We start from the raw sequence: 19790 nt of genomic DNA, 5'->3' as shown, positions 1-19790 counted from the left end.
TACTTATAAGAACTTGAAGTCAATTACTATTATAGATCATACACAGATCGGGTTCTATGAATGGTTAAAATTTAGTATGTGATTGAAGAATCTTACACAATTCACCCAAACTTGTTTTACAGCAAGATCTAGGAAATGTTATACAGTTAATGTGTTGAATCAGTAGCTAAAGATGTCAAACAAATCTTCCTTAAATATTAGCAGCAATAAACTGAAGTGCTGTGTCAGTACATTGACATACACTTTAAAAGACAACTTTATGCCTGTTATTTTTATTCTAATTTTTTTCTTTGATCCTCTTAAGGAAATGAGAACCAAAACTAACACTTATTACATTTTAAACATTTGATGAAATATTTTGGGCAAAAGTTAAGTCTCCAAGTCTGTGAAAGAATAAATAAATTTGTCAAGCTGAACAGTTGTTGAATATTTTGTCCTTTAGATCACAGAAAAGACAGGATGCTGGAGAAGATCTGTCCCACTTTAAGGTTCTATTTACTCTTAAAAATCTATTTACTATATTTGATTATGGAATTCAAATATGCAATCACGGCTAGTGATGTTTAATCAAGTGAATTGCTGAATAAGCATGCTTTTGAATTTTTTAACATGAGAAACATTCATTAAAAAGCAAGGTACAATTTGAAAAGATTGATACATAAAGGGAATCATGTTTGTCTGCATGTAGATGATGTTAAAATATGTAATAGCAACATTTCTTGATAGTTTGTGAAAAAAACAGCCTTCTGTTGCAGACTGTGAGCCTGTATTGACTTTCATCACCTCAAGTACACACTAAAAATAACGACAATCTCTTCATAGCCATTAACCACAACAGTTTCTTACAGGGCATAAGCAAGTGTTTTTATTGATGTAAAAAACAAGAACATGTAAACATCACGAGTTCATGATGGTACTTCACTTCAGAGAAACAAAGTCACACAAGTGATGTCTATTTGTGGAGATAAAGTAGGAAAATAATTTAAAAGTAATGAGATAGTTCCTCCATCCTTCCACAAAAAACGTGATGATGGGAGATGTGCCTACCTTGTCTTATCTTCATCAGTATCGTGTGTGTGTGATTCTGATAGTCTCAGCATCGCTTTGCCCTGGATTTCTCCAATGTATTAGATGCAAGAATAGGAATGGTTCTCGGAGGAAGGCTCAGTAAACTAATCTGTGTAATGAACTTTGGAATTTGCATAAAGTGAAAAATAATCGTTTTCGCAATACGGAAATTTCTTTAACATAAGTGTTTTAACTTGGTTTAAACTAATTTTTATTTGTAAAAATGAATTGGGATTGGTGAACAAGTTTTACAGCTTATATTAACACTGCTCCCCAAAGTGTTTTAAACTTGCGTCGGGCCCATTTTTATGCCAGGTACTGATGCAGTGTATAACAATGAAAGATGTGCAAATTCATTTGCTAATAATTTTTTTATATTTTATGCAGTGCTTATATTTTTTCCATTTTTCAGTGGTTTATGAAAATTGACTATTGCTTTTGCATGTTGGTATATCAACTTTCAAAACAGTATTAACTTTTAGGTTAATATTTTTCACAGGTATAACATGCAAAGACCATATCCTGGTATTGCCAGCTGTGGTATTGCAGGAATATTGCTAAAAGCGACATAATGAATGTTAATTTAGACTCCCAGACTGTCAGTTCTACTGTTTTGAGGGATAGCTAGTGTGCTGGGTCTCTGGTCCTGGTCTAGGTTGTTCTACAATAAGAGGAAATAATTCATTATTGTTGGGTAACAATTAAGCCATGATTGGTCAGTATGATGCCATGAACTGGCTTTTATTGAGTCATTTGTCTGATTTATTGGCCTGATTGATGGAAAATATTGTGACAAACAACATCACCAGGAAGCTTCCCTGTGTTGTAAAGATCGATTCTTTGAATCCTTAATCAGTTAATCATTCTTGGATATTTACAAAGTTCATGTCCATTAATCAAAACACCCCTATTATCTTCATTTATTTAGTGAGTTTTAACTCAACTGATGTTTATTCCTTGACAATAAGAAAGTTCAGTGAAAATAAACAACAACAGCTAAATTGAATAAGAGCGTTAGTGCAATGGATGCTTCAGAACCTGTGGAAAACCTAGACTTCATTTAGCTTTGTAGCAGAAAGGATTTGTGAAACCATAAATAATATTGTTCATGGAATTTGACACAGTTTGTCACATTGAAAGCACTCATAAACCATACAACTTGATTGATAACAACTTCTTGTTTATTGCACAGAGCAACATTGAGGGTAGATTCTTACACAGTTTTCAAGCTAAAAGTGCTCCGTTTCGTCTGAAGCTGAACCATGCCTCAAGTGTATAAGTAAAATGTCTTCCCTTGTCCAGGTGTATGTTTTCTATATAAAATGATGAATTCCGCTTGTGACCTGTAAAGTTTTTGACACATACCTGTGACAATATTACCTTTCACTGTAGTTGTTGTATAGTCAGGGTGGGATGATACATGATGGGACACACAGACACTTGACACTTCTCAAGGCGCCAACACTCAGGTGGAGGAAACCAGGCATGTGATGCAGCTTCACATGGTCATCTTAGTGCCAGGACTAACATAAATCATTGAAAATATTAAAAGAGAGGTGCATTAACCAAGACTGCCTTGTACGACAAACATAAATCAGTGTATTAAATATATTAAGATAGAAATATACTGACCGAGACTGCCTTGTAAACCAGTGTGCCATTCACCATCTCAAACACTAGTCTGAAACCTGTCCAGTAAAATTAAAGGTCATCAAATAATCCCTTAATACCTGAATCTGCTAAGAGCCATATTGGACTAAAACGTATAGGGGTGTAGGACGTATAGTGACCGAATATCTCCAACATGTATACTCACATTTCGTGTTTGAATTCAAAGATATTTTGTACCAGGTACCTGAATTGTACAGACCTTTTGAAAAAATGTAAATGATGATGCTTCTTTTAATGCTCAAATCTTGACTGGACATTTAAGTAGTCAGAATCATAAATCAGTCCTTATAATATGAGACTGATACCTATCTGTAAGGTAAATATTGTTTAACTCTACCAGTAGTTTTCTCTTACATAGTAAATTTGTATGTTATCATATTTCAATATGAAATATGTATCACAGTCTACAGTCCCTCATCAGAAGTCAATGAAGAATACTTTTCGACATATGATATGATAAAGTGGAGAAGAAATACCTGCATGATTACCTGCGTCCATGAGATAGAGGTATTATACTTGTGTTAGTGTAAAACTGGGTGTAACATCAGACAGGTGCCCCCTTCCCGCCATGGGAGAGCAATATTAGCATGGGTGGACAACTGGGGGTGATTAGCCATATTTAATTCATGTTAAAAGCCGACATTAACTGCAGTTATTTACTTTGTACTTGCAGTGTCAGTTTTTAGGCACTTGAACATTTGGGTATGCTTGAATTAAAAGTTACCTGTCATCTGTGCCATGTTATCTTGGCACTGTTGACTTAAAGTCAAATAGTTTCTTATTATAGATGTCAGCTGTGTCTTTATAAACGTATTAACAGATAGGAAGGAAATATGTGATGGGAGGAATAAGTTGGCAAGAATCTGGTTGTCGTAAGAGGCAACTGACGCCTAACGATCGGATGGTCACTGACTTGGTTGACACATGTCATCGGTTCCCAATTGCGCAGATGGATGCTCATTTTTTCGATCACTGGATTGTCTGGTTGTAAAGTCACCATTATTTACAGACCGCCACCATATAGCTGGAATGTTGCTGAGTGCGGTATAAAACTAAACTCACTCACTCACTAAGCATTCACCGTATGAAGATGAATTATCCATGACGAATTTAGAAATATAAGGAGTCTTGTCTTCTACTTTCCAGCCTCAGAAGCTCTCAATCTATCTTTCTCAAATCAAACTCAATGAAGTTATAAGTCTGAACCCAAACAATGCAAAATGCAAAACAATCTAAACATTTCAGAGTGAATGAATCTTGCTGCTCATTTATCAATGGATGTCAATTTCTTAACTATCAATAGTCAAACATACTAGCAATGCATCAATAGTTTTTCATTTTTGCCATCAATTTATTGCTAACGGAGGCTCAACATTTGCAATCCATCAACAGTTCGATGCATCGTTACAGCCCTGGTAATCAGTGACTGATACCTTTTCACATTTCCCTGATGCTGTTCAAACTATTAATTCTGTTTTGGCTTTATGCAGGTGGAATAGTGCTAATCACAACACTAAGCATGTTGAAAAACAAGGGTATTAGGAGACATGTTAATCTTCCTGCCTCGTCAAGATATTGCTGAAATATTGGTGACCTTATACACCACTTGTTATACTTCTCTTGGGATGTGGTACTTCAGACCATTGCTCAGAGATCCACTGAAACTTTGGAACAACGCACTGATGTGGTCTGAACCATGGCCCGAGCAGTTCTGGTTCCAGACTTAAGCACTGTAGTCATGATATTGTCATAACTGTTGTTAAAGATGAAAACTTAGGAGGCCCAAGATTCAAACACTGCTGCTGCAAGTTTCAACCTCTCAAACACCCCCACCTCACCCCCACCCAGCAGCATGACCCATCCCCCACCCCTTCCTCCTTAATTTTGAACAATGAAGTGTATGAGTATTATGAGATACATGCATGTATACCCATCCAGTAACTGAGCACCATATCCAGAAATACCTCTCTGTCCCCAACTCACCCATGTGACCTGCCAATTCAGGCAGTAAATTTTCAATGAGGACATCATTACATGGTTGTGTTGGTGACAATAGGGCTGGCATTTCTGTCGTGAGTGGATCGGTTTCATCTCTTTGTGCCAAGCAAACATTTATCTAATGTAAAGTCAACATTAGCCAGGATTACATCGTGGTGTTCCATCCATATTTCTGCCTAACGTATGGAGAAATATTTGTTCGATGCTGTTATATCACCTCTGCCTTGAGAACGTGTTTGATGTTGTAACAATCTGGCACCACAGCAAATACTGCGACAACTGTTACATGTATATTCAGATGAATTCAATAAATGGAGAATTAAATTTCTTTAACTTAAATGTATGTATTGTGTGGTTTGAAACATTCAGCAAAAATTCCATCACAAACCCAACACTCAGGTCACTGTGCAGTTCAAAATTCTTCAAAATAATCAAAGAGATTTTGATATGCATATTTTGTTGTTGTTGAAGAACAGCATGTTCATGTGTTTACAGTCAATAGAATATTGAAGTTTTGTTGTTTGCTTCGTAAATGAAAGGGCTTTTGGCTGTAGCAGATGAGTTTTTGAGATATTTCAAGGTCCTTTGACTTTTTCAGTACCTACTCATTGATAGTCGATTTGTGCTTCACATATTTCTCCGAAGTATGATCCATTTTATTGGGGTCTGCATATGCTTGAACATAGAAAAGCCTTGTTTTAAAGCATTTACTCATCACACAGATGAGTCGGGTAACCAAGAGGTTAAAAGATTAGCTCAGCAGACAGAAGACGCATGAGAGATTGCCCACATGGGTACAATGTGGAGAATTTCTGGTGTCACCCGCCCTAGTTTGATTCCCCACATGGGTGAATGAGAGAACTCTATTTCTGGGGTCGTCTGTTATGATATTGCTGTAAATATTGCTTATCAAAACCATGTTCACTCACTCTGAAGGTGGTTATTAATTATGAAACCTAGTCTGCAATTGTAGTGTCACATGTGTAATTTGAACTTTCCTTGATTTAATCATGAAGATCTTTTATGCATTCTTCATTACGAGTAATCCCAGTTGGAAATTATTAGATGACTTTTAATCAAACGTCTCTGTTAATGATCCCATGTTTATCACGATGAAGTGGTCCATGGTGACAGTAGGATTCATCTAGTCTAGTGCTGGTTTCCTTGCAACAACTTTCAGCTTTCATGTCTGCATGATGGCTGCCACCATTACTTGGTTAATGGAGAATCCTTCATTTGTCAGCACTGTACCAATGCACCAGCAGATGGCATGTACAAGTGCATCGACTGCATCAGAGTAGAATATTTTGGTGGAAGTAGGCCTGCACAACCAGTTGGACAGTGCCAAAGGAAGTCGATGGATCCCTGTAACCCATGTTTTAATTTCAGGTTGAGTTAGGATATACAGTATCCTTCATCACTATCAGTGATGGCTCATGTTAGTCTTAGAGGAAAGATCCAGATTCTTTAAAAATTTATGTTTCTCCTCAGCCTTCAAAAGAAACTTGTTCGGTACTGTAGTGGTTTAAGTGCAGAACTTTACTTACTCAGTCACTTGGAGAGACGACAGAATATGGGATACCTTCCGCCATCTGTGAAAACAAGCAAGTTTACTTTTGTTTAGGTTTTAGGTTTAGTTTTAGGTTTTGGTTTTATTTTTGGTTTTAGGTTTGGTTTAGGGTTAGAGCACGGTTTTGGGTTAACGTTAAGGTGACATGATACTATGCAATATGGCTGATAGGTATGATCCTGTATTCTGTAGTTGAATCACTCAGGTACTCAGCCCTCAGAGAAAATAATTATGGAAACTGGAAAAAAAAGTTTGTGAGAGAGTTCTCTTGCCATGATGCAGATAGCTCCAGGCCACTTGTATGTGTCGAAATGTCTTGTGACATTGCTGCAACGTGGTTGTTCTGATGAAATCTTCAAATGTTAGCGTTGTCTTGGGGGTCTCTGGTATTCTGAACCACCTTTGATGTAAATGTTCTAGCTGGCCCCAAACAACCTGAAGATAGGGTTTTTCAGTGTTCCAGTTAGAGTTTATCACCAGAGTGGTAAATACCTGCAACCTGAAGTCTGTACCCAAGTCTTTGAGTCGGTACCTGTTCCTTGGCATTATGATTGTCATTCAGTAGACTCAGTAGACTTAATTTGTCACATTTATGGACTTGTGTATTCAAACTAATCGCTTGATTGTCATTCAGTAGACTCAGTAGACTTAATTTGTCACATATATGGACTTGTGTACTCAAACTAATCGCTTGATTGTCATTCAGTAGACTCAGTAGACTTAATTTGTCACATTTATGGACTTGTGTATTCAAACTAATCGCTTGATTGTCATTCAGTAGACTCAGTAGACTTAATTTGTCACATATATGGACTTGTGTATTCAAACTAATCGCTTGATTGTCATTCAGTAGACTCAGTAGACTTAATTTGTCACATTTATGGACTTGTGTATTCAAACTAATCGCTTGATTGTCATTCAGTAGACTCAGTAGACTTAATTTGTCACATATATGGACTTGTGTATTCAAACTAATCGCTTGATTGTCATTCAGTAGACTCAGTAGACTTAATTTGTCACATATATGGACTTGTGTATTCAAACTAATCGCTTGATTGTCATTCAGTAGACTCAGTAGACTTAATTTGTCACATATATGGACTTGTGTATTCAAACTAATCGCTTGATTGTCATTCAGTAGACTCAGTAGACTTAATTTGTCACATATATGGACTTGTGTACTCAAACTAATCGCTTGATTGTCATTCAGTAGACTCAGTAGACTTAATTTGTCACATATATGGACTTGTGTACTCAAACTAATCGCTTGATTGTCATTCAGTAGACTCAGTAGACTTAATTTGTCACATATATGGACTTGTGTACTCAAACTAATCGCTTGATTGTCATTCAGTAGACTCAGTAGACTTAATTTGTCACATATATGGACTTGTGTACTCAAACTAATCGCTTGATTGTCATTCAGTAGACTCAGTAGACTTAATTTGTCACATATATGGACTTGTGTATTCAAACTAATCGCTTGATTGTCATTCAGTAGACTCAGTAGACTTAATTTGTCACATATATGGACTTGTGTATTCAAACTAATCGCTTGATTGTCATTCAGTAGACTCAGTAGACTTAATTTGTCACATATATGGACTTGTGTATTCAAACTAATCGCTTGATTGTCATTCAGTAGACTCAGTAGACTTAATTTGTCACATATATGGACTTGTGTACTCAAACTAATCGCTTGATTGTCATTCAGTAGACTCAGTAGACTTAATTTGTCACATATATGGACTTGTGTACTCAAACTAATCGCTTGATTGTCATTCAGTAGACTCAGTAGACTTAATTTGTCACATATATGGACTTGTGTATTCAAACTAATCGCTTGATTGTCATTCAGTAGACTCAGTAGACTTAATTTGTCACATATATGGACTTGTGTATTCAAACTAATCGCTTGATTGTCATTCAGTAGACTCAGTAGACTTAATTTGTCACATTTATGGACTTGTGTATTCAAACTAATCGCTTGATTGTCATTCAGTAGACTCAGTAGACTTAATTTGTCACATATATGGACTTGTGTACTCAAACTAATCGCTTGATTGTCATTCAGTAGACTCAGTAGACTTAATTTGTCACATATATTGACTTGTGTATTCAAACTAATCGCTTGATTGTCATTCAGTAGACTCAGTAGACTTAATTTGTCACATATATGGACTTGTGTATTCAAACTAATCGCTTGATTGTCATTCAGTAGACTCAGTAGACTTAATTTGTCACATATATGGACTTGTGTATTCAAACTAATCGCTTGATTGTCATTCAGTAGACTCAGTAGACTTAATTTGTCACATTTATGGACTTGTGTATTCAAACTAATCGCTTGATTGTCATTCAGTAGACTCAGTAGACTTAATTTGTCACATTTATGGACTTGTGTATTCAAACTAATCGCTTGATTGTCATTCAGTAGACTCAGTAGACTTAATTTGTCACATATATGGACTTGTGCATTCAAGCTAATCGCTTGATTGTCATTCAGTAGACTCAGTAGACTTAATTTGTCACATTTATGGACTTGTGTATTCAAACTAATCGCTTGATTGTCATTCAGTAGACTCAGTAGACTTAATTTGTCACATATATGGACTTGTGCATTCAAGCTAATCGCTTGATTGGCAGAGACTTTACTAGAAGTCACAGACAGTGATGAGTAACTTCTTGTGAGATTTTTTAAAGAAATGTTTAAAGTAAGCAACCCTTACATAGTGTAAAAACAATCTTATGATGTCCCCAGACCAGTGGTGTAGTCTCCTGCACAGTTCTTGAACCATATTTCCCATTACTAAAATGCTGAAGCTTGATTGAAGCATGTCTGTATTTCCTACAGGGTCAGAAGTCTGGCTTCTTTTCCAATAAATGTACTTGCTTGCTTCTTTGAAAATTATATATTTTCTCAGACTGAGCATCAGTCAACCCTGTGGTGTTACTAGGTAACTTTCCTATCACGTTCCCCGAAACACTTTGATGTACTCTCGACGTTGTTGTGGCAGTTGGAGGTGTAGTAGATCTCGGCATCCTTGCTCTAACCCCTTCAAGTGTCTTGGCAAACATCACCCTCCATCTGCGTGTTGCTGAACAGGCCTGTTGCATACCTTGAAATAGAAGGTGTTTGAACAGAAAATAAAGCATTTGAATTCAGGGCTGCTTTCAAAGTCGTCCACATAATGGAACTAAATAGCCCAGATAACCTCCGAGCCCTGACACACTTAGTCCATGTGCGTAATGTTTATGAGTGGAAAATCGTTTTAGATACCTTTGATCTGTCACCTGGCTTAGAGCTATCTGAACTAGCTGCCCATGCATGTAACTGTGTATTGAACAAGGTAGTAGTCATATCTACCTGTTATAATACTTTTCCATGATGAATAACTGGTAACAAGAGCATTATTATTCGATTTCTCTTCAACAGATTTTGTCATGTGTTGACAAAAAAAAATAGAGGTTTGTTATAGGTGACACAAGTGGCTTGTGTTTTGCTTAATTTGGTCCTTTTGTTGTGAACTACATTTGGAATCATTTATCTATCTATTGACATTTTCCTTTAGTCTCTTTAAACTTTATTTGGAGCAGTAGTTATTTAAAGACTGTACAATAGATGAGTATCAGAGTCAAAACAATTTACCCAGTCATGTGCAACACATTTATGTATATTATATGATATATTAGTAAAACAAGTATAAGCCAAAACCTCTGCAACATTTTAAGAGGTGAATAAATAAAGCTCATGGTCAGATCCAGTGACTTGGCCAGTGTCACTTATGTCCGTCACTGGATTGTGTGTCCCAGATCTGATTATATATTGCAATATTACTGGGTGCCACACACAACCCAGACAAAAGAGGCAATTGCGAATGGGATATAATGTACGTAAAAATGCAGTTTTCCACGATAACACCCTTGAAATATTGCTGAGTTGAGTGTTAACAAATAGACGTTCAGACTGAGGCTTGAATGAACTTTACAAGCCACAGGGATGAGATACATAAACTGCTGACTTGACAACATTCTTTCGACCACCTTAGTATAGTGTGTAACAATGAATGAAGCATGAAACAATGACAGCTGGTGGCCATCTCTCTAAGGAAGTCATGACTCTGTAGAACTTTGTGAGCTTAGTGCACTGTTACCTGGCTTCCTTGTTCTCAGGGTGAAGAGGTCAATGTACATTGTACTGGTATAAAGTTACAGGTAGTTTGTCTGAAGTAATACAATTTAACTATGCAGAGTTTTATCCTTTGGGAGTCAGAAATGTGGTTAATCCTAGATTTGCCCCAAATGTCCATTTTGGTCCATCTGCACAATCAGTACCCATGCTGTGGGTTTCAGTATAGTGAGAAATCAATTAGACTAGTTAATGATTTGAATTGTATATAGATGAAATTTATGATTAACAACTCCTGCTGTTTTGTGAGTGTGACATTTCAATACAGGTTCTTGAACTATTGTCCTGCTTGATACCAGTATATCAGTCTGTATCAAAACATTGCACTCACAAAATTATGTAGATATGTGTTAACTGTGAGCTTGTGTTTCAGGTGAGCCTCGAGCGTGTGCTTGGTCTGACTGTCTCCAGCAATGCCAACTTCACGTGCGACCCTAACACTGGCACCATTGCATACCCAGCAGGGTAAGTACACACCCAGGTGACTGAGGATGGTTACAGTTCCATTAATGAATGGAATGTACTGATGGATGCAGGATGAAATTTTCAATGAGCAGCATGAAAGGGTCTGCATATTTATGCAGTAATTGTTTGTATGTACAATCAGGAGACTTAGTCTTCGAATTAGTCTTCGGCAAGCCTTGCTTGTCATAAGAGGCAACAAATGGGATCACATGGTCAGGCTCGCTACGTTGGTTGACACGTCATTGTATCCCAGTTGCATAGATCGATGCTCATACTGTTGATCACTGGATTGTCTGGTCCAAACTTGACTATGAACAGACTGCCACAAAATAGATGGAATATTGCTGAGTACAGCATTAGCAACTACACAAGTGCTTGGAGGAGAATGGAGTGTACTGATGGGAACAGGATGAAATTTCAAGATCAGTGAAAACAATTAATGATCAGTTCGTAGTCAATAGACAGTATGCAAGGGTCTTAATATTTATGCAGATATTACATGTTGATACAGTTGTAGACTGACACCTTTGAGAAAAATTGAGCAGCTAGTGAAAATTTCTCAAGTTTGATTTTATTTTGACTAGACATCTATCTATGTAAGACGTCCTGTCATATTGTTGTTTTTCATCCCTGATGAAGTTGCAAGAAGACTTGAAACTATGATCAATCAAAAGCCCATCATGAAACATGGCCTCGGAGGGCTGATGCAGAATGATAGTTTTCCTGCGCTAACCCTGAGGCTACATTTCGTCCTGCATACACACATACTCTGGTTGGTGTCAGGTATAAATCACCATAAAGCCCTGCACGGAGATGATTGCGATGGAACACCACAGACAATCAGGATGTGAGTCAAGCATATTATGTTGTGCAGCTCACTTAACACACGCAGTAACAAATATCATATTGTAGGAACCAGGCTGTCATGCAATTCAGCTCCATTTGTGTTGAAGCATGGTAGAAAAACACCTGGGATATTAATGCTATCACACTAGTCAAGATTTCAAAGGCTTGTGACCCTCAACTTTGTTCAGCAGATAGCCAAAGCTTACATCCTGACTGTCTTTGTTTAACTTGTAGTGGTAAATAATAAAGCATATCCTGTTTACTCAGCAATCTGTAAGGCAACTTAAGGGATGAAAATATGCTGCACCCTTCATGAGCAGATATGATACACCTGATGACAATGATCTGAATAAAGACAAATCTAGTTTCTCTCTCTCTCACTTTCTCTCTCTTTCTCTCTCACTTTCTTTCTCTCTCTCTCTCACTTTCTCTCCGTGCGTGCGTGCGTGAAAGAGAGAGAGGGATTTTAATAGTAACAAACAAACCCATTCAAATTGAAAAGAATCTCTAGGGAGACCAGTCATTCAGAACCAGAGGAATTCTGGACGTGCTTCGTTTTAGGATTTAGCACTGCAGACAGGGCGTTATAGTAGGATGAATGTGTGGTTCAGACACTGTGAACATGCAGACTGAATATGAGGAGTTCAGTTTTAGGTTCAGGTTGAACCTTCATAATGTAGGATAAACTTTGTTTTTCTTAAACAGTGTTGTCCTCCCGTCTGTAGGTGCATCTTTTGTGATAATTTTATCATTTTATGGACATTTATTAAGATGTCATTGGGTTTCAGCACACATGTTCAATATTGGAGGTGTTAGCTTGTCACTTTATAACCAGATTTCAGATCTAGTGGCCCACATGATAGGGCTGAATATTGATGAACGCAGCATAAAACCTGCAATACTCACTCACTCGCTCGCTTTAATTTTTGCTACAAGCAGCTTAAAACCTCACTTGATGTTTCTGTGTTTGAGTATTTCAGATTTGACACAATCAAGACACCCATTAAGTTGTGTCAGCTGGATCAAATACTTAATGACTGTTCTCAACATTTATGACATGTTATTCCCAGCTCAGGGTTATAATTTCTACATTATAAAAGAGCAGTACATTTTCAAATCCTCAAACATCCTGAAGAAGAAGTGAGTGCACTCCTTGCTCCATGTCCATAACTCTATGAAGACAGGTTGTCATGTAAATTGGTTCTTCCCATGTGCCAGGTTTATGTCAAGATCTCACCAGGAAGCCTCACATTTAACAATCTATTGTGAGGTAAGCCTCTGTGATCCTTATCAGTCGTTAACCTGTCTCAGGTATGACTATCTGGTCTCACTGCCCAGGTTGATGGGTGAGTTCATGTAGACTTCTCACACAGTGCTCACAGAAACACAGGAGGACATCGTGGTGGAAATATATTTACTAAAAGTGATTTATTGTTTTGTCTCTGAATGTAATGTGAAAACTGGGACTTAACGCAAATAAATTTCAAAATACCTTGACAGAGTAAAAGGATGGCGAAGGAGATATTTTTGTAAAAGTGAAAAAGATGGACAGCTAGAGTGATTGCTTAAGCTTTTCATCATCATATCTAGTGCATGTTTTCAGCCTTTTATTAATTCTGACTTTTGTTATGGTATCAGTTGCATAACTCTAAACACTATCAAATATTTGGCATTAAACATCTTCATAATATTTTAATTCACTATTAATGAAGTATGATATAATGTCACAGCAATTTAGATATTATCATGCTTTACTGCAGGGGATGTGATATTATTACCTGTTAAGAGAAAGGCAGGTGCAAAGATATTCCGAGTGCAATAACTTAAAATGTTTGTTGAATTCAGAAGAAAATTGTTGGATGGGATTGTTTTATGAACGAAACATGTTTATATGTTTCATTGAAACTGTTCTGTATCTTTACAACTTAAAAAATAATAATTGGTCCCTTACTCTTTTAGTTCAGTTCACTTCACATCTTGGTCAAGAATTGAGACAGTACTTACACGTGATTGAGCAACCTCTCTCCTGTATATTTAGTTGTGTGTTATGTGTTTGAAGTGTTGCGACCGAGTGGGTTTTTTTGTGTTACTTTAACATTATGGAGGGACACAGTGTATCAGATCAGATTGGGGTTATGAGCTACCAGTCTCCTTTCTTGTCACCCGTCTCTCCACTTCAGATCCAATTTCAAATCCAATTAAAATATCACTTGCAAGGACCTGATAGCCTTGACCAACTTAATGCCTGTTTCTAATTGACAGTTGTTACATTCTGACGTCCAGCTACTGACAGTATCATGTGACTAATATTACAAAATGTGTAACATATCCTATCCTACAATGGAATATACTCATCTTGTATTAAACGAACCAACCAGAAATTCTTTTCACATTGTTGGGAGTTAATCCTTGACCGCATGTGTGACAAAGAAACCCTTCAAAAACCATGCTGATCCTCTACCCCAGTGCATTAGGGTGTAGTACATGAATTTGATATAGACATCTTAGAAATACTTGACTTGGTTTCACAGAAATCATGATTTGAAAAGGCTGCTTCTTTCATTTATGACTGAAAGAAACAGGGCTAAAAAGTTTATATAATTATAACAGGGTGCAGTAAATACTACACATCAGATATTTCTGGCACGGTTTCTGTTCTATAATGACATTTCCAAGGACTTTGAGGTATCATTTGTGTATTGTCAATAGTTGCGGAGGAGGACGCACCCAACAGGTGTGACCTGATTGATCTGTAACTTTACCCCTGGACCATATGTTTCTCTTGCTGAGCTTCAGTCAACTCATCATGTTGTACCCACCTCGACAAATAGTGTCAAGTTCTGATAAATAAGCTACTGTTGCTCTTAAATTATCGGTAGCGGCCTCAGTGTTTCAATATTGTATGGCACTGTATTTATCTGTTTGAGTGTGACGATGACTGTAATTACAACACACTCCCTGCCTTTGATAAGCCTCTGCTGTCAACACTAAACAGATGTCCTCACTCAGTTCAGGTAATCAACCAGTATCCATACTGCACTCCATTGACTTCTCTGTGGTCTGTGGAGGAGCAAAATACGTCTGGAGGTTGGTTATCTGGAGTAGACACAATTATAGACAAAGCCAGTGGTGTTGATGAGCTTCAAATACCTTCAGCTTTGCCAATTTCAACTTGCACAGTCTGCTCTTGTTGCTGTTAGAAGACTTGCACCTAGAAACATTTGGGTGCATTGTTAGCTTTTGTAAATAAATGGATAGGTTATGGGCTCTGTTGTATCTACGTCTTTACAGCTTCATGGTTGCATCTCTGTGGCCATAAAAAAAAATCAAGCTGTCTGTCTTTGAAGTATATTTTTCAGGCTTTTCCACTTGTCATTTTACTTAAAATAAAGTTGTTCAGCATGTATGTTAACAGCTCCTACAATACTGTTGGATGCCTGATAGCAAATAAGGGGATGGTAACAAGTCGTCAAAGATACTGTGTTTCATTGTGCAGAGTTGCATCCCTTTTGCATGACAAAAACCAATGATATTGGGTGTGAATCTCCTAGAGACCCAGTTATGTATCTACTAATGTCAACATGCATGCAAAGTAACATGCATTTTACTCCAACATTTAAAGTGAGTCAATGAGTTTGTCTTTACACAAAGGTCTATAAATAATCAAGACTTGACCACACAATCCAGTGATCAACGGCATTAGCATTGATCTATGCAAATGGGATGCAATGACATGTGTCAACCAAGTCACAGAGTCTGACCACCCAGTCCCATCAATCGCCTCTTACAAGCAAGGGTTACTTATCCTCACCAACTTTAAAAGGACATGGCGCGATACAACAAGATTACTTGTAGAAGTGCACCTACACCAGGCTTACTTGCTCACTCCCTCACTCACTCTTTAGCAATACAAGTAGCCCAGTGGTTTTATCTTATCCTTCATGATCTGAATACCCCTGCTTGTGAGGTTTTAGGACAGTATCTATCATTAGAAGACCTCTTACAGTAAGATGCTAGTCTGATACCACAGAACTGTTAGGTGAGGGTGGTTTTCATTTGGCGTAATTAGATCTGACCACCCACCTGTGGTTATCGTATGGACGAGGTGACCTTGAAGGTAGCCTCCAATTACCTGAGCTTTCTGTAACAAGGCAGTGGCTACTCACTCTCGGCCCTTGTCAGCTCCTTCTGAGTGACATTTATGACCATTATCAACAGTTCTGGAGGGGGGAAAATTTCCATGAACTCCAAGTATTATCTCAGTAATGACTTCCGTGGTGTATGATTTACTTTGCTTCTATGCAACTTGTTGTTCACACCCAGGCCAATTAGAAGAAGACAGATGGGCTGTTACGAACATTACTCAACACCAAACCTCGAGCTTTTGAATAAGACTTACTCAACATATTACATGACATCTTGCATCGAAAACTAGGTCATTCAGACAGCATGGAGCACCTTCTGAAAGGGATGTAAATCTTGAGCCTTCTGGCACATTGGTTGCCGTGTGATGTTCGGTAGGACATAAATTGCAGAGTTATGCCCCCTTGATGCAACAGGATCTGTTGGCAAGGGGGCCAAATGCCGGAATCATACCTATTAATGTGTGTTTTACCTAAAAGAAGTAATGATACTAGCATGAACTGGCATTCTGTGATACGACAAAAACTGTTTAATTTTGTTGCTGAAAATCAACACTGAAAACAAGTCATTAATTTTAAACAAGAGTATAGCCATTTATATAAGAAGCCTCGTAGCTAGAGGCAACTTCTTTTCTCTGAACAAACAATCAGTCTGTGTGGTAGCTAAGTAGCATTAACACTCACACATTATGACAAATGTCTGGGTTCTATTCCCTAAGTGAGAACAGTATTTGAAGCCAATTCCTAGCACCTGGTGTGATTAAGTTGAAATATTGTTAAAGCAACATAAACACTGGTGCAAAACACTCACTGACTCTCGGACTTTGCTTTATGGATTGATGCTCATGCTGTTGATGATGTAGTTATTTACAGACTGACGCTATGAAGCTGGAATATTGCTGAGTGTGGCTTTAAGCAGCAAACGATCCTTAAATAAAGCGAGGCTAGGTTTACAGCAGTTTCAAGGTACCCCTTTCTGGTGTCTCCTGCCAGCTGGAATATTGCTAAAAGTGGCTTAAAACTATGTTCACTCACTCACTCATTACAGTATTTTCAATTCTGCAGCCTCACTAGGGTTTCCTTCTTAGTTTTAGTATGTATGTGCAGATATTAAGCATTTGGCAAGGATGTAGACTTAGTCTCTGAATCTATATAATTCTGATTGCATCAAATAAACCCATTAAAATAGAAAGGGAGCTGCAGTAAGATGGGAGATTCAGGAAATCTTGACTTGCTTCATTAAGGGCTTAAGCATTTCAGGGAGAGCAAGGCAGTTGGGGAAATAATGTACGGCAAGGACTGTCTGACAGACTAGCAATGACGGAAAACAACCGAGTAGGACAGGCGGTAGGACTGATGACAGTGTTTCCCTAAGTGTTTTTGTGTGATGTGGATTGTCACTCTGAGGGGAGACAGAGTTGCCTGTGATGGTCCCAGGATCTCTGATGATTGATTTACCTGTGACCTGTTGATTGTATATATCTGACAGCGTTAATGGCCATCCTCGATGTCATACTGAAGTCATTTACGACTGTTTTATTACACAGAGACAGCCAAGCAGCCAGCTAGCAATATGATGGCCATGGGTTGTAATTGAAATTTTATTTAATCAATTTTCTGGTGTAGTTGTCTGATATTATAGTCTGAAGACACTGAATATTTTGATTGTTTTATATGATCGAGTTTTGGGTTCATTAAAGCATTTGATTACATGTAGTAAGGGAATCAGATTACACTAGGGACAGGTGCCTTGTAAAAACAAACCTGGAAATTCAATTCAGAATTTTCTCATAACATAGATAGAGGCCACATTGAACTCTTGGGGAAAAACTAGACTTGCTCCAGTCAGACCTGTAGCATAATAGGAAGGGAGACGAGAAAATATTTTCAGGGATTGAGACAAACACGCTGACTCAGTGTTTTTAATAGAAAGAGGCTCATCCAACCATCCAAATGCATTTCAAGGGAGCAGAGTGCCTATAACACATGTTTAAACATTATGATACCCTATTGTAAGTGACCACCTCAGGTTTACTAGTAACAACATTTGTCTGGAAAATGGAAGGTGGATCCAGGTTAGATCCCACACCATGTCATATCAGAAGAAGTCAAAAGATGGAACTTGCTACACTGCAGGGACTTGGAATTAAGGTGCATTAACCTCACCTTGCCTCACCCTTCAACCTGAAGAGTAAATATTAGTGTGCTTGGCTCATTGTTAAGGTGGCACCATTTAGTACTTGTTATTTGTTATGTTCAGTTCATGTCAGTATGTACTGGTTGTTAAGTATCCTGTTTTATTTGATGTCCCTGTATCATGTAAAAGAGAGAAGTTATTGCTATTAAAAAGAATGTATATCCCATTCACTATATGAACATCTCACAATAGTGTTGAAATCCCCCATACTACAGTTTCACAGAAACACTTTGGACATGTACTGCGGGCCATCAATATTTTGGCATCGACTGACCGAGATGATGTACATATGCACCACCAGGTGGTGCTGACAAGTGAGGGAGAACCTATTTATAACAGCAATATGACAGTACTGAAAGTTGCTTGTTTGAAGTTGCAACCCAAAGCCTCTTTGTATGTATGAAATATGATCGATTATAGACATTTTGTACCAATGAGCGATTCACACATGTGTGTGATATTTAATAAAGTAGGTTCTTATTACTTGGCAAAGTTTAGCATGTTAAAACTGTTTTGTTAAAGTTACATATATTTGATCTGACCACTTCTAACATAAGTTTACAAATGTCCAGATGTGACCCATCTGAGGGTGAAATAGCTAGAATAAATGTATCTCTGTTGGATCAGAAAAATAGAAAGATACAGCTACAAAAAAGCTATGTGAAGTCACTTTTGAAGTATTATACGCACAAACCCCTAAGGCCTTATACAAACCTTCCTGAAGCAAATAAATACAAATAAATTGTCTTAACGTGAAAATGTTAAATATCCAACATTTAGCAATATCACTTATACCTAAACAGCTATATTCAAAAGAGAAAAGAAAATATTTTTGACACAGTTTGACACAAATTGACACAAACTATGTGGCTGTAAACTAATCTTTAACCATTAAAAACATATGTGGCATTACTATCTTAATGTAGTGTAACTAGGCCATTATCAGTTGTTAGGAAGACAGCCTGGTTATGAAATTGGGGCCATATTTCGAATGAACCAATAACTCTTATGGCCATGATGTGATATTTGAAGGGCTGAAGCGTAGTGATAGTAGGATATAGATTCTCAAGTTGTGATCTATCTGTCTAGGACCTGGGGCACAAAACACTACCGTCACCACATGTGAAATATTATATGGGGCAATCATCTCCAGCTGACCCGGTGCCCACTGAAGCATGAAACACATGTTGTCCACCAGAGCTCAACCAAGCTCTCTGTCTATCGTAGACCCACTGGTCTTGTCAAACATAGAGCTTACTGCGGGAAAATAAGCCATGGTGCTTACTAGATTTTTCTTTGAGTATATTTTATAATGAAAACATTATATATTGAAAAGTCATATTTAAACAATTTTAATCAGAGATAGAAACTGAAAGAGTGCTTCCAATAGGGACATGAGGACAACTTTGTGGTTAAGAAGTTTGCTTGTCACGCCAAAGGCCCATGCTCGATTCCCCACATGGGTACAATATATGAAGCTCATTTCTGGTGTCCCCTGCCATGATATTGATGAAATATTGCGAAAGTGGTGTAAAACCACACTCAGTCATTCAGGTTTATTACTGTCTTGGAAAGAACTGTAATTTTTAAATATGAACTCACGCTATGCTTTACTGTTAACATATGATGTGATATGAACTGAAA

At 37.6% G+C, this 19790-nt stretch overlaps 1 protein-coding gene across 2 annotated transcripts in view; it reads left to right on the top strand.

The window, feature by feature from the left end:
* The window catches only part of LOC137293826 (mitogen-activated protein kinase-binding protein 1-like), a 108250-nt gene that overhangs the window by 30261 nt on the left and 58199 nt on the right, over positions 1 to 19790 (top strand). For both annotated transcript variants that reach the window (XM_067824590.1, XM_067824589.1), the window contains exon 2: positions 10870 to 10961. In XM_067824590.1, the coding sequence (XP_067680691.1) occupies positions 10870 to 10961 (92 nt within the window). The remainder of the gene's footprint in view (positions 1 to 10869; positions 10962 to 19790) is intronic.

Source organism: Haliotis asinina, chromosome 8 (assembly GCF_037392515.1).
Source record: "Haliotis asinina isolate JCU_RB_2024 chromosome 8, JCU_Hal_asi_v2, whole genome shotgun sequence".
Taxonomy (NCBI): Eukaryota; Metazoa; Mollusca; class Gastropoda; order Lepetellida; family Haliotidae; genus Haliotis; species Haliotis asinina.
The sequence above is the reverse complement of the archived record's forward strand: the minus strand, read 5'-3'. Positions and strand labels throughout refer to the sequence as shown.